The 12703-nt window shown below is 35.2% G+C and overlaps 1 protein-coding gene across 5 annotated transcripts in view; it reads left to right on the plus strand.

Moving 5' to 3' along the window:
* Nucleotides 1–12703, plus strand: part of GFM2 (GTP dependent ribosome recycling factor mitochondrial 2) — a 43824-nt gene that overhangs the window by 1306 nt on the left and 29815 nt on the right. For 3 of the 5 annotated variants that reach the window (XM_036226089.1, XM_036226088.1, XM_036226087.1), the window contains exons 2-7: nt 3329–3412; nt 4606–4690; nt 6265–6322; nt 6758–6855; nt 11556–11681; nt 12370–12458. In XM_036226089.1, the coding sequence (XP_036081982.1) occupies nt 3353–3412; nt 4606–4690; nt 6265–6322; nt 6758–6855; nt 11556–11681; nt 12370–12458 (516 nt within the window). In that variant the 5' untranslated portion in view covers nt 3329–3352. The other 2 variants (XM_036226091.1, XM_036226090.1) reach the window with 2 other exon arrangements.

The raw sequence follows: 12703 nt of genomic DNA on the forward strand, positions 1-12703 counted from the left end.
TATTCAAATAATAGAAATTAAAACAAAACTTTAAAATATTTTAGTAATTCATTTAAAAATAGTAAATCCATTCAATGTTCATACAAGTAATATAGTTTTATGAAAATGTCTGTATTTTCCAAAGCAAAAGTAATGTAGTTTGAAGAGAGTTTTCCATTGCTTTACAATTTTGTAATTCCTTTTAATGTCTGGCTTAATCGAAAACAGCTGGCATCTCATATCTGCTTCTGTATTTTATATGTTACTGTATTTTTTTTTTCTGATGGAAGTGTATGAAAAAAATTCAGCCATATATATATATATATATATATATATATATATAAATAAACTATAGGTAGGAAAGGAAGGATTATTTTAATCTTTCCAGAAAATTGTGGCTCATCTTAGATGTTATACCAGGCTTTAACAAGTGGTAGTTTATTAAAGATTAGTTATGATGTGGAATCAAACCACAGTAGTGAGCTTTTTGTATTGTTATATTAAAATCCAGTGCTCTATTAGAATAGATCTAACATGCATGATTTTGCAAACATCCTAAACTTTGGCATTAGAAATGAAGAGGGAATGGATCCAAGATATATTTAGGAAGTAAAATCAAAAGAATTTAATGACTTCCTGAAAATAGGTAGTGAATGTTTCTTGAGGTATAGAAACAAGCAGATTTACAAGAATAATGAGTTTTGACTGGCTTGTTGCATAACGTGATGCACAATGGTTTAACCTTACCTGTTTACTTGTCTCCCCCCCAACTCCTGTTTAGTCAGATGCTTCCATGGATTTCTCATAGCTTTGATAGTGTACTTGAAACATTGTGAATATTTAATAAATGTTTTAAAACTAAAACTATGATTATAGTTTCTATAATCATAGGCCTTGCTTATGTATATTTTTTAATCTGATTTTATTTTAATATATTTATGCTAGAAAAATCAATTTACAGATAAACCAAAAAGTTAACATTGCCAATGAGAAATTACCAACATATAGATGCTTACCTTTCTATACTTAATTCTATACATTTACATAAAAATTTTGGTTGGTATGACTTATTTTTGTAATTTCAGTACATGTTTTACTACAGTCACATTTTTATTGAATTAAAGCATGTTGAAAAAATAAGGCACAATTTAAGCTTGACAATCATATTTCTCACGTTAAGTCAGAATTTTCATTTTCTGAATGATGCATTGTTTTTGTTTTAATTTTTTTCTTTTTTCCATCTTTATTGAAATATGAAAGATAATTAGTCGCTTGTATTTACAATGTACAATGCGTTTTTTTCCCACTTATTGTTGGCGTACAATCATATACCAGTTTCAGTTGTACAGCATAGTGATCAGATATCCACATAACTTGCAAAGTGCTCACACCACTAAAGCTAGTACCTCTCTTCCCTCTTTCATAATTATTACATTATTAACCATTTTCCTCATGCTATACTTTACATTTCCATGTCTATTCTGCAACTATCCATGTGTGCTTCTTAATCCCTTTGCCTTTTTTGTCCCCCTAACTCCCCTCCCATCTAGTATTCCTCTAAATATTCTCTGTATCTATGAGTTTATTTCAGCTTTTGTTGTTGTTGATTTTATTCTTTAGATTCCATATGTGCATGAAATCATGCGATATTTGTCTTTCTCTATCCGACCTATTTCATTCAGTGCAATACCCTCTCGGTCCATTGAGGCAATGTCTTTTTCCATCCCCTTTCTTTTAGTTTGTGTGTCTTTTAATCCGAAGTGAGTCTCTTGTAGGCAGCATATGTAGGGGCCTTGTTTTCTTATCCATTCAGCCACTCTATCTTTTGGTTGGAGCACTTAATTCTTTTCCATTTGAAGTACTTGTCGATAGGAATGTAGTTATTACTATTCTTTATTCCTGTTTTTAATACATGTTTTTCTTTTCTTAGAGAATTCCATGTAATACTGGCTTGGTGCTGATAAATTCCTTTAGCTTATTTTTGTCTGTCCTTCAATTCTAAATGATAGCTTTGCTGGATAAAGTATTCTTGGTTGTAGATCCTGGGTTTTCATCGTGTCAAATATTTTGTGCCAAGCTCTTCTGTCCTGCATAGTTTCTTTTGAGAAAGTAGCTGCCAGTCTTACGGGTGCTCCCTTGTAGGGAACCAGCTGCTTTTCTCTTGCTGCTTTTAAGATTCTCTCTTTGTATTTTAATTATGATGTGCCTTGCTGTGGGCCTCTTTGGGTTCCTGTTTTTTGGGATTCTCTGAGCTTCCTGGGGTTTTATGTCTATTTCTTTCACCAGGTTGGGGAAGTTTTCCATTATTATTTCTTCAAATAGCTGTTCAACATCTTGTTTTCCTTCAGGTACCCCTATGCCATGAATATTTTTATCTTTAACAGTATCTTATAGGCTCTTTAAATTATTATTATAGTCTTGCCATTCTGCGTGAGTGTCTTTGGCTTTCCTATCCTCTATGTAGGTCATTTGATCCTCTTCTTTATTCACTTTGTTTATTCCATTTCATATACTTCTCATCTCAGATAATGTGTTCTTGATCTCTTACTAGTTCCCTTTTATAAGCTCCATTTCCATTTTTATGTTTTTTATCTCTTTGTTGAAGTTAGAGATAAAGGCCCCACCAGAAACTGAGGCCAGCTGACTCCAATGTGAGCCTAGGTGCCACTCAGTAAGGAGCTCCTGACTCCCTGAGGATGCAGCTGGGTGTGGCTTGGATAGAGTCGTGAGTTGGGGGAGGCGGAGTTTCAGGGAATTCTCTGGGCAGAGTGACGTCTGTTATCCAGTTTAATGCCCTATGGTGGTTCTGTTTTGGGGGGAGCACTGGAAAAAGGAGGGCTCAGCAGGGAACAATGGATACCACCCACACTTCTGTATAGAGTGAGTCCTCTCAGTGTCCTCCTGTAAGTCCCTTTGTAGCCAAACTGGCACTGGTGCTCAGAGTGAACAAGTCTGTCACCAGGAAAGTCCGCTTGCAGACATGGCTACACCCTCTGTCCTCCTTAGCCACTGAGGACCAGGCAGCCTCGTGTTCTGGCCCCATCCTACCATCTGCCATTGCAGGGTGATTTCTTAGATTTCTCCCTATTTGTATGGCTTGTTCATCTAGATCCCAGGCAGTTTTTCCTTACTGTTTGCCCCTTGTTTCTGTCACAACTTTGATTTGCTTACCAGAGGGATAAACAGAGCCTCCTGCTATTGTCTATACCATTTTTTTCTGCCCCCTGATACATTGTTTTTGATAGCTAAAAATATTGTTCCTACTTTTTAAAAACAATACATTTTATGATATATATTACATATGCTTATATATGTCTTAGTTTTAAAATTTTGTTTATTTCTTTTTCAGAGAATAACAGTTTAGAAGGCCAAGATGTCCAGCTTGAGGATATTTTCAGTGAATCATAAAAAAATGTCCAGCTTGCACATTAATGTAAGTTTTCTTGTAAAATTAAATGTACTTCAATAATTTCAGTTACTTTATTTCCCAAAAGACATAGTACATATCATATACTAGTTTATCTTTATCTTCAGTAGATTCTTAACAGGGAGTATGGAAGAACCAGTAACCAAGAAGAAGCATGCCTTATCATTAGTTTATAAATTCATTTTGCTACTTTAAAATCACCTGTGCAGCATTTTGAAGAACTCTATTTCTCTATTCCATTTTGAGGTCATTAGTGGCCCAAGGAGTTACACTATTTTTCCTCAGTGTTTTCATTGCTGATATTTTCAGATTATATACCCTGTCTTACCTTGGTCATTCTGCAGTGGAAATTTTAAGAGCCTTGAAGTTCTGATTTTGAAATGTTTTTATAGTATAATAGTGTTTTATTACCAAAATATAGAAAGCACAGGCATGTATTTCGTGATGTTAAAAAAGGTAGATTGTGGCAGCTTAAAATTATAACTGTAACAATTCCAAATATATTGTCAGCCATTAAATGTGTATCTAGTGATTTAGGAATATATTGGTATGGAGAATATTCAACTTCTGTGTGGGAACATTAGGAGAAAATACCTGGGGAACTTTTAAAATGCCAATATCTTCTCCCACCCCAAATGTTTTTAGAAAGCTTTCCAGGTGATTCTGGAGTGTAGCTGCTATTATAAATCGTGAAAACAGCTCATGGTTTTAGAGTTCATGATCCCCACCAGTTCTTAGCAGCTGTAGAAAAGAACCAAGGAGTATCCAGGGTGAGAGACCTTTTTCACCTTTATGACTCTGGCAACTTCAGGATCTTTCTCAAACGTTAGCTATCAGAATCACCTGGAGGGCTTGTAAAAACAGATGGTTCGGCCTCATCTGCAGAGTTTCTCATTCTCTTGAGTGGGTCACAAGAGTTTGTCTTTCTGACAGGTTCTCTGTGATGCTAATACTGCAGGTCTAGGAGAACCAGTGTCTAAGGTCAGCTCAAAATAGCAAACTAGTACTAATTTTAATCTTCCTTTCCTGTAGTGTAATTTGGGTTGCCACTTTTTAAAAGAATTGGAGTTAAAAATTGGGACCACTTTAAGTAGATTCAAAGTATGTTGTCCTGACAAAGTATCGTTATGATGTTAAAAGTATTATAATAAGTCATGCTAAGATAAAATTAATGTCAAGTTTCTTTTTCTCTTCACTAGAACATATATTGCTCTAAATTAAGAGCAAGTTTAAAAAGATTAAAGCCACATGTGCTTCTTGGAAGAAATTACAGTTCCCTACCAGGTAATACTGTTAGATTATTCTCTTTTTACTTAGCTGCTAGCTTGCTTTCTTCCCTCTACGTCTTCCCCTCCTCCTCTCCCTGTCTCTTTCCTCTCCTCCTTCTTTTTTCTTTATCTTTGCCCCATCTCTGTCTCATTCATAAGCATCTCCCTTATTAGAAGTCTTCACCTCTTTTGAAAATAGTGGCTCCTTTTTACTTCTTGGCTATTTCCTTGAGATTATTAGGGGTTGGGAGTATTCTGATAGATATTGAGAGGAAATACCAGTAGGCTTATGCTCCTCCTCTGTTGGCCATCCTAATGAGCCGAGCAAAGGAGAGGGTTGAGTCAGCTTTAGTAGTTGCCTCAAAAGTTTAGCAGGTGAGTCTATTTGTTGGGTGTTCTTGCTGTAAAATAACAATTTTCTAGTCCATTTCTGGTTTTTATACAAAAATATTTTCTGTCAGTAGAGGTTTACCAGAATAATTTATTTTGAAGGTTCTTAAGAATAGTTTGATTAAATATTTATCTGGGATGGTTTAGGTTAGATGACTTTTAAATGCTGAAAGGCTGAGAACTGACTACTCCCAATTCTGAATATCCTTCCTATGTTTGAAGTAAACAAACATATGGGAGACTCAAAACTAGTTTTGTTCTTTTGTTCTCATTACCATCTTTGTCATGTGAGAAAAATGAAGTAAAAATACTGATTGTGTGACTTGTTAAGGGTATGTGAATTTAATGGCCTATATTGTTGGTGTGTATCTAAATTTCTATATTTAATGGTGTGTATCTCAGTTTCTGTATTTTGCTTGTGCAAATTTATCTCTAGTAGTACAGATTATCTTTCATCTTCAAACTTCCATGAGATTTTTTTCAAAGTATATTGAAACTCTTCTTAGTTTATTATAGAAATTTGGGAGAACTGATTTAAATAGCAGGAAAGTATATTTATAAATGTAACTGAATTATTGCTTTAATATTAATGAAATAGATGGTAAACATAGAGTAAGTCATTATGGACATTTTTTATTCCAGAAATACTACTTGACCTTTTAGAAGTATTAGATTATTATAGCTTCTGTTCAGTGATACATCCTAGCTGGTCTTTAAAGGTATTGTGTCCTTGGAACTGCTGAAGGAAGGTAGGTTCCAGATTGTACAAAAATTTATTATCAGCTTATATGAGGATCACTCTTAGCTCTTCAAGCCTTAACAATGCAGATTTACAGGACTGTGCATTTCTTATTTTTCTCTGGTTCAAGATCTAGTGCCTTAAGATTATTAATTAAGAATACTAATTCTGATGTACAATTCTATTATAGAATTGTAGAAGATGGCAGAGATTGGGGTAAATCTATAGTTTGCTAAGAATGTGATCTAGAAAGTGATGTTTAAAAACTTTACCTTGTTTTATTATCACCATAGCCCTTCTTAAGGGATTGCAGGAAAATAAATTTTAGGTAAATGAGTTTTATTTAGCTTGGATTTTACTTTAATTGGGATTACAATATTTGCTTAAAATTATTTTAATTTTCATTTTTAAATTAAAGGAAAATTTCTTAAACAGTTTCATTTTAACCCTCTCTCCATTAGGTTTAATAGGAAATGATATCAAATCCCTTCATTCTATCATCAGTCCTCCAATAGCTAAGTAAGTACTGTCGTTGATACTGTCTTTTTCATAGGCCGCCATGAACAGTTACAGTTCTCTCTCACGGGCCTAATTCAGCATGATTAGTGAATGCTCTAAGTTCTGTAACTTTTTGCCCTAGCTAATTGTAAATAGATGTTGGCATGTACTTTAAAAGCTGTTTTCTCAATTGAGTGCTAAAAAATTTAGTAACAGCACTTTTCATAGAAACAAATATAAGATATTTACGAGATTATAGTTAGGTCTTTGGTTACTTAGCTATATTGTCAGAGTAGAGTGGTAATGACATATTTTCCATTTTTCTGCTTTTACACCATTATATAAATTACTGACATACTAACCAGCTTCAAAGTTTACACAGCGTAAATGTTTGGATTTTATAATTCTAGTAATGTGCACATTATAATACGTGTCTTTTTTGCTCCTTTTAAACAGAATCCGTAATATTGGAATTATGGCTCATATTGATGCAGGCAAAACTACTACCACAGAAAGAATATTGTATTATTCTGGATACACAAGATCACTGGGAGGTTAGAATGGATTCCTCTTCTCCTCACACCCCTGATAGCAAAACCATCATTGGAAATGTTTTGATTAAGTCAACCTAGAGATCTTGAGTATGGCATAGAGGAACTGATGTCTGAACCACAACATAAAGATAAGGTAGTGGCAACACCCATCAAAGGGTCTTGCTAGGTTTAACTAAACATTCAGACTCACAAGACTGTCTTGGGCCACAATTGGCACTGGTCTACTCAGGCTGTAAGACAGGAACCATAGCCTACCAGCAGGCCAGCAATAGGTGTTTCTTTCTATAGGAGTTATTATATAGCAGCCCACATAGCTCTCTAGAACTATTTTCTTTGACTAGCCAAAAGTGATAGCTTAGTAGCAAGGTAGCAGGATTCACAGGAGGAGCCACCCTGGCTTAGCAGACTCATGCTCCCTAGAAATGACTATCTCTTATACAGCTCCATGATCTATCTTCAGTTTTCCCACAAGAGGCATGCAACACCCCACTCAGAGAAGCCTAAAGCTGTGTGTCTCCATCAGATATTTATAGTTTGTTTATAATTCTTCCCAGTTCAAATGTTGCTTACCAGTCAAATTATTTTTTCCATAAAATATGTAGCTTAGCTACATAGTTCACATATTTCTGTTTTCTGGTTTCTGGGGAGGGGGTACCCAGAAAGTTAACCAGAAGTCAAATTCTCATGCAGAGGAAGAAAGGATTTGTTAATCTTTAACACACAGTAATAGTAATATTTACTAAGTTTTGAATTTATCTTCTAATTTGAATGTGTAAAACTGGGGTGCTTGAGCAGGCATTTACAACTCCATGTAGCTTTTTTGTTGTTGTTTTGTTTTTAAATAACCATGCCCTTGCTCTACTCTGGAAATTAAGATTCTGCAAGTCTGTGGTGTGACACTTGGATGACATCATGTATTTTGAAACTCTGTGTTTCACTCAAACACATTTATTATTGTTATGTTTTTTTGATGAATCAACCTTTTTATCATTATGAAATGCCTTTCTCTATCTCTAGTAACACAATTGATTTTGACATTTAAGGTGGAGGTCATTAGGTCCATAATACCAGAAGTGGAAATGAATATCTTTTCCCAGAGCTTCACAGTGATTTTGAAATACTCTGTGTTGAGAACCATTACTCTGGACCCTTGGAATTGGTTCTCAATAGAATGCATTTCAAAAGAAGGTACTAATCCTGGATGTTCTTTTGCTCCCAGGATTATAATCTTCATGATGAAAGGTTCCTAAATGTAAAGTACATGACTTTTTCATAGAATTACTGCTATATAAATAGGGTTATAACAGACAGCAAACATGGAACATTGTTAGACTTCTGCTATGTCACAAATCCAGTAGGAATTCTTCCCCTCACATCCCCAGTTTGTGTCCCTGAAGTGAGGGTACATACAGAATAATGTGGGCCCAAGCAACTTTCAAGTTATCTTTTTTTTAAATTTCGGTAAAAAGCACATAACATAAAATTTACTATCGTAACTATTTCTAAGTGTATGGTTCAGTAGTGTTAAGTATATTCACACAGTTTGCAACCAGTCTGTAGAACATCTTACAAAATGCAAACTCTGTACCCATTAAACTATTTCCCATTTTGCGATCCCCTCCCAGCCCCTGGAAACCACCATTCTGTTTTCTCTTTCTGTGAATAGGACTACTCTCAGTCCCTCACATAAGTGGAATCATATAGAGTTGTCTTTCTGTGACTGGCTTATTTAAGACTTAATATAACGTCTGCAAGGTTCATCCATGTTGTAGCATTTGCCAGTTTTCTCCTTTTAAGGCTGAATAATAATTCTATTATATGTATATACAAAATATCTTGTCAAGTTCTTTCCTGATTTAGGCCAGAGGCCTAGAAACCATCTAGACTGGTAGAACTTGTTCCAACATTGATCTTGTTAGTTATGTGAGCAATCATAAAGAGAGAATAGGAAATAAGGTTTTTATTGTTAAAAATCTTGTTCTATGTTTTAAAAACTTACTGCCTCATTTAAAACTTTTGGTTAGTTGATGTTTGTTTTCTTGGTTAGTAGCGAATAACTGGCAACACTAATATTCTTTAACATAGATATTTGGAGTTGCTTACAGGTATATTTTTCTTGCCTTTTCCTCTTATGTTGGTGCACATGTGTATGTATATTATATACACAAATATGAGGTGAGGAAACTAGCATTTTAGAAGTTTAATACTGACGTAAGCAGTGATACTATAAACCCATGGTAAATTTTGTTCTTGAATTTTGAATGGTAAAGATCAGCTTTTTTCATTTCTGTAAAAAAATTTTTCAGTTAGTTTGACATACAATATTGTATTAGTTTCAGGTGTACAATAGAGCGATTAGACATTTCTATAACTTAGGAAGTGATCATCCTGTTAGGCCTAGTACCCATCTGACACTGTACACAGTTATTACAATATTATTGATTATATTCTCTATGCTGTACTTTACAGCCTTGTGACTATTTAACTGGTAATTTGTGGTTCTTAGTCCCTTCACCTTTTTCACCCATCCTCCCAACCCCACTCCCATCTGGCAACCATCAGTTTGTTCTCTGAATCTATGAGTTTCTTTCTGTTTTGTTTGTTCACTTACATTGTTTTTTAGATTCCACATATAAATGAAATCATATGGTATTTGTCTTTCTCTGTCTGACTTACTTCACTTAGCATAAACCTTTTAGGTCTATCCATTTCACAATTGGCAACATTTCATTCTTTTGTTTATGGCTGAGTAATTTTTGATATATATATGTACCACCTCTTGTTTATCCATTCATCTATCCATGGACACTTAGGTTGTTTCCATACCTTGGAAACATAGGACCGCATACATGTCTTCACATTAATGTTTTGGATTTCTTCCAATAAATACCTGGGAGTGGAATCGGTGGATTATAAGGTAGTTCTATTTTTAATTTTTTAGGAACCCTCAAACTGTTTTACATAGAGGCTGCATCAATTTGCAATCCCACCAACAAAGCATGAGGGTTCCCTTTTCTCCACATCCTTGCCAACACTTGTTTGTTAAATTTTGATAATAGCCATTCTGACAAATGTGAGGTGATAGCTCATTGTGGTTTTAATTTGCATTTCTCTGATGTGTGCTATGAGTCTCCTGTCATGTGTTCTCCATACCATTTCCCACACCCCGAGGCTGCCAGCCTCACCGCTGTAATGGGAAGGGGAGAGGTAGGCTAGGAGAGATGGGTTCTTGCCCATCTGTGACCCTGTTCTTTCAGTGGGTTCAGCCAAAATGAGCCCAGACCACTTAGGCTAGAAAGTTGTTTGGCTTTTCACCATATGTCCAGTGAGGATTTTACTGCCGGGTGGGCCACAGGAGGACGGGGGAGGTGGATTCCTGCATCTGTGGATCCCTTGGTGCTGTGATGGCAGTTTGTGGAATGCTGCCACTTTTTGCACCGGTTCCCTGCCCCTGGGCTTAGCCTCCGTGTGTACCAGCCACCTAGGCCCAGTGGTCACCTTTGTCCCTACAGGCTGGTCTACCTAATGGAGGTTGCACCACAGCCCTTGACTACTTTCACGTCCACGGGGGCTGCAGTGAGTGCCACCCTACATTTGCATTTTCAGCCTCTGTCCTTGCCCCCATCCCATCTCCACTGTTCACTTCAATAAGCCAGCCTTCAGAGGTCTCAGTGGGTGGGTGTCTTCGACATATTTGTGTGTTGAGCAGGGAATCCTTTGTTGAATATAGCTGTCCAACTTGTAACTTCAAGAGGAGAGACCTGGAGGTTCTTTTATGTCACCATGCTGCTTTTGTCACATCACTCCTTTTATTCAGATTTTTGATTTTTTCTTGACTTTTTTCTTTTCTTATAGAAGTCCCGTTGTTATATTGGTTTAGTGATGATGCACTACTTTTTAGCCTTTTCTTGTCTAGGAAATGCTGTATCTCTTCGATTTTAAATGATAACCTTATTAGGTAGAGTAATCTTGGTTATAGGTCCTTGCTTTTCATGACTTTGAACTTTATCCATGCTTTTATGCTGTAGAAGTTCTATCAAAACTTTTTCGTACTTGACAAATAACCCCCTCCCCTCCTTTTTTTGAAACTTTAGTAATGAGAAGGGTGTATAAGGGATAACTTGGGAGGAATTTTTTCTCTACCTTGTTCCATGTCGCTACCATTTACTTAAAATTTACTGAGCTAGTTGCATTATATGTATAGTCTTGTTTCATTCTTACAACCAACCAGCAAAGTTGGCTTTATTAGCCTTATTTTTTTACAAGCTATGTTAAGTAACTTGCTCAAGATCATAGAGTAGTAATTAGTAAAATTGGAATTTGAATGTAGGTCTGTCTGCTCTTTCATTGCACTACTCTGCCTTCTGTCAAGAGATTAGGCATGGGGAACAGCAGATAAGGAAGGGGTAATGAAAGTTAAATTAGGAACAAAACAAGAGAAGGATATGGTTCAGTAATATTAAAATACTTAAATAGATTTTAATCTTAGTTGTAAGAGAAAAACTTTTTATAGAAAAATTACTAATCTTACTAATCTGTAACAAGGATTTATTTAGAGAAAGATTAAGGGCTCTAAATATTAAACCAAATATTTTATGAACAATTTTTCTTAAAGCAATTTAAATTGTCAGGTAGATATCAGATACCAAGAAAATACACTCATAGTTAAACCTAACTATATCATCTTTTTTACTGGTTAGATGTTGATGACGGAGACACAGTGACAGATTTCATGGCTCAAGAGCGAGAAAGAGGCATTACTATTCAATCAGCTGCTGTTACATTTGATTGGAAGGGATATAGAGTCAACCTAATTGATACACCAGGTACGGTGCTTTTGTAGCAATGTAGAGATGCTGCATCGTTTTTGAGGTTTTTGTTTGTGTACATGGTTTTTTTTAATTGTAAAAAACATGTATCATAAAACTTACCATCTTGACCATTTTTAAGTGTACATTTCAGCAGTAGTAAGTATATTGACGTTGTTGTGAAATAGATCTTCAGAACTTTTTCATTTCACAGAATTGAAACTCCATACCCATTAAACAATTATTCCTCTTTATTCCCTCCTCCCACTCCTGGTAACCACCATTCTACATTCTGTATTTATGGGATTGATGACTTTAGATACCTTGTATAAGTAATGTCATACAGTATTTGTTGTTTTGTAACTGGCTTATGTCACTTAGTGTAAAGTCCTTCAAATTTCATCCATGCTGTAGCATATGACAGCATTTCCTTCCATTTTAATGCTGCATAGTTTTCCATTGTACACATATAATACATTTTGTATATATACCATTCATCCATTAGTGGGCATTTGGGTTACTTCTGCCTCTTAGCTGTCGTGACTAGTGCACGATATGTGTAAAGATCTCTTTGAGACCTTCCTTTCAATTTTTTTGGCTATGTCCCCAAAAGTAAGATTGCTATGTTATATGGCTGTTTTTCAGGTTTGTTTGTTTTTGTTTTTTTTAACGTTTTAAGTGTTGTATTTCTCATTTTTTTTCTTAGGTCATGTGGACTTTACTTTGGAGGTTGAGCGCTGCCTAAGAGTCTTGGATGGTGCAGTGGCTGTATTTGATGCTTCTGCTGGTGTAGAGGTAAACAAATATTACCAAAGTAAAATAAAGATAGAACATCATGATTTTTTAAAAAAAGTAGGATGTGTCGGATTTAGTTTACTATAACCTTTTAGTTGGTAAGCTCATATAAATCAAATTATAATTTTAAAAAGTTGAAATTTAATATTGAGATGTGGTCTATATGTGATCTAGATATTTCATAGTAAAAGGAAAATATGCTTGCTTTTCTGTACAAAGTATGAAAGTTAGTGTTGAAACGTGAA

Source organism: Rousettus aegyptiacus, unplaced genomic scaffold (assembly GCF_014176215.1).
Source record: "Rousettus aegyptiacus isolate mRouAeg1 unplaced genomic scaffold, mRouAeg1.p scaffold_m13_p_8, whole genome shotgun sequence".
NCBI classification, from domain to species: Eukaryota; Metazoa; Chordata; class Mammalia; order Chiroptera; family Pteropodidae; genus Rousettus; species Rousettus aegyptiacus.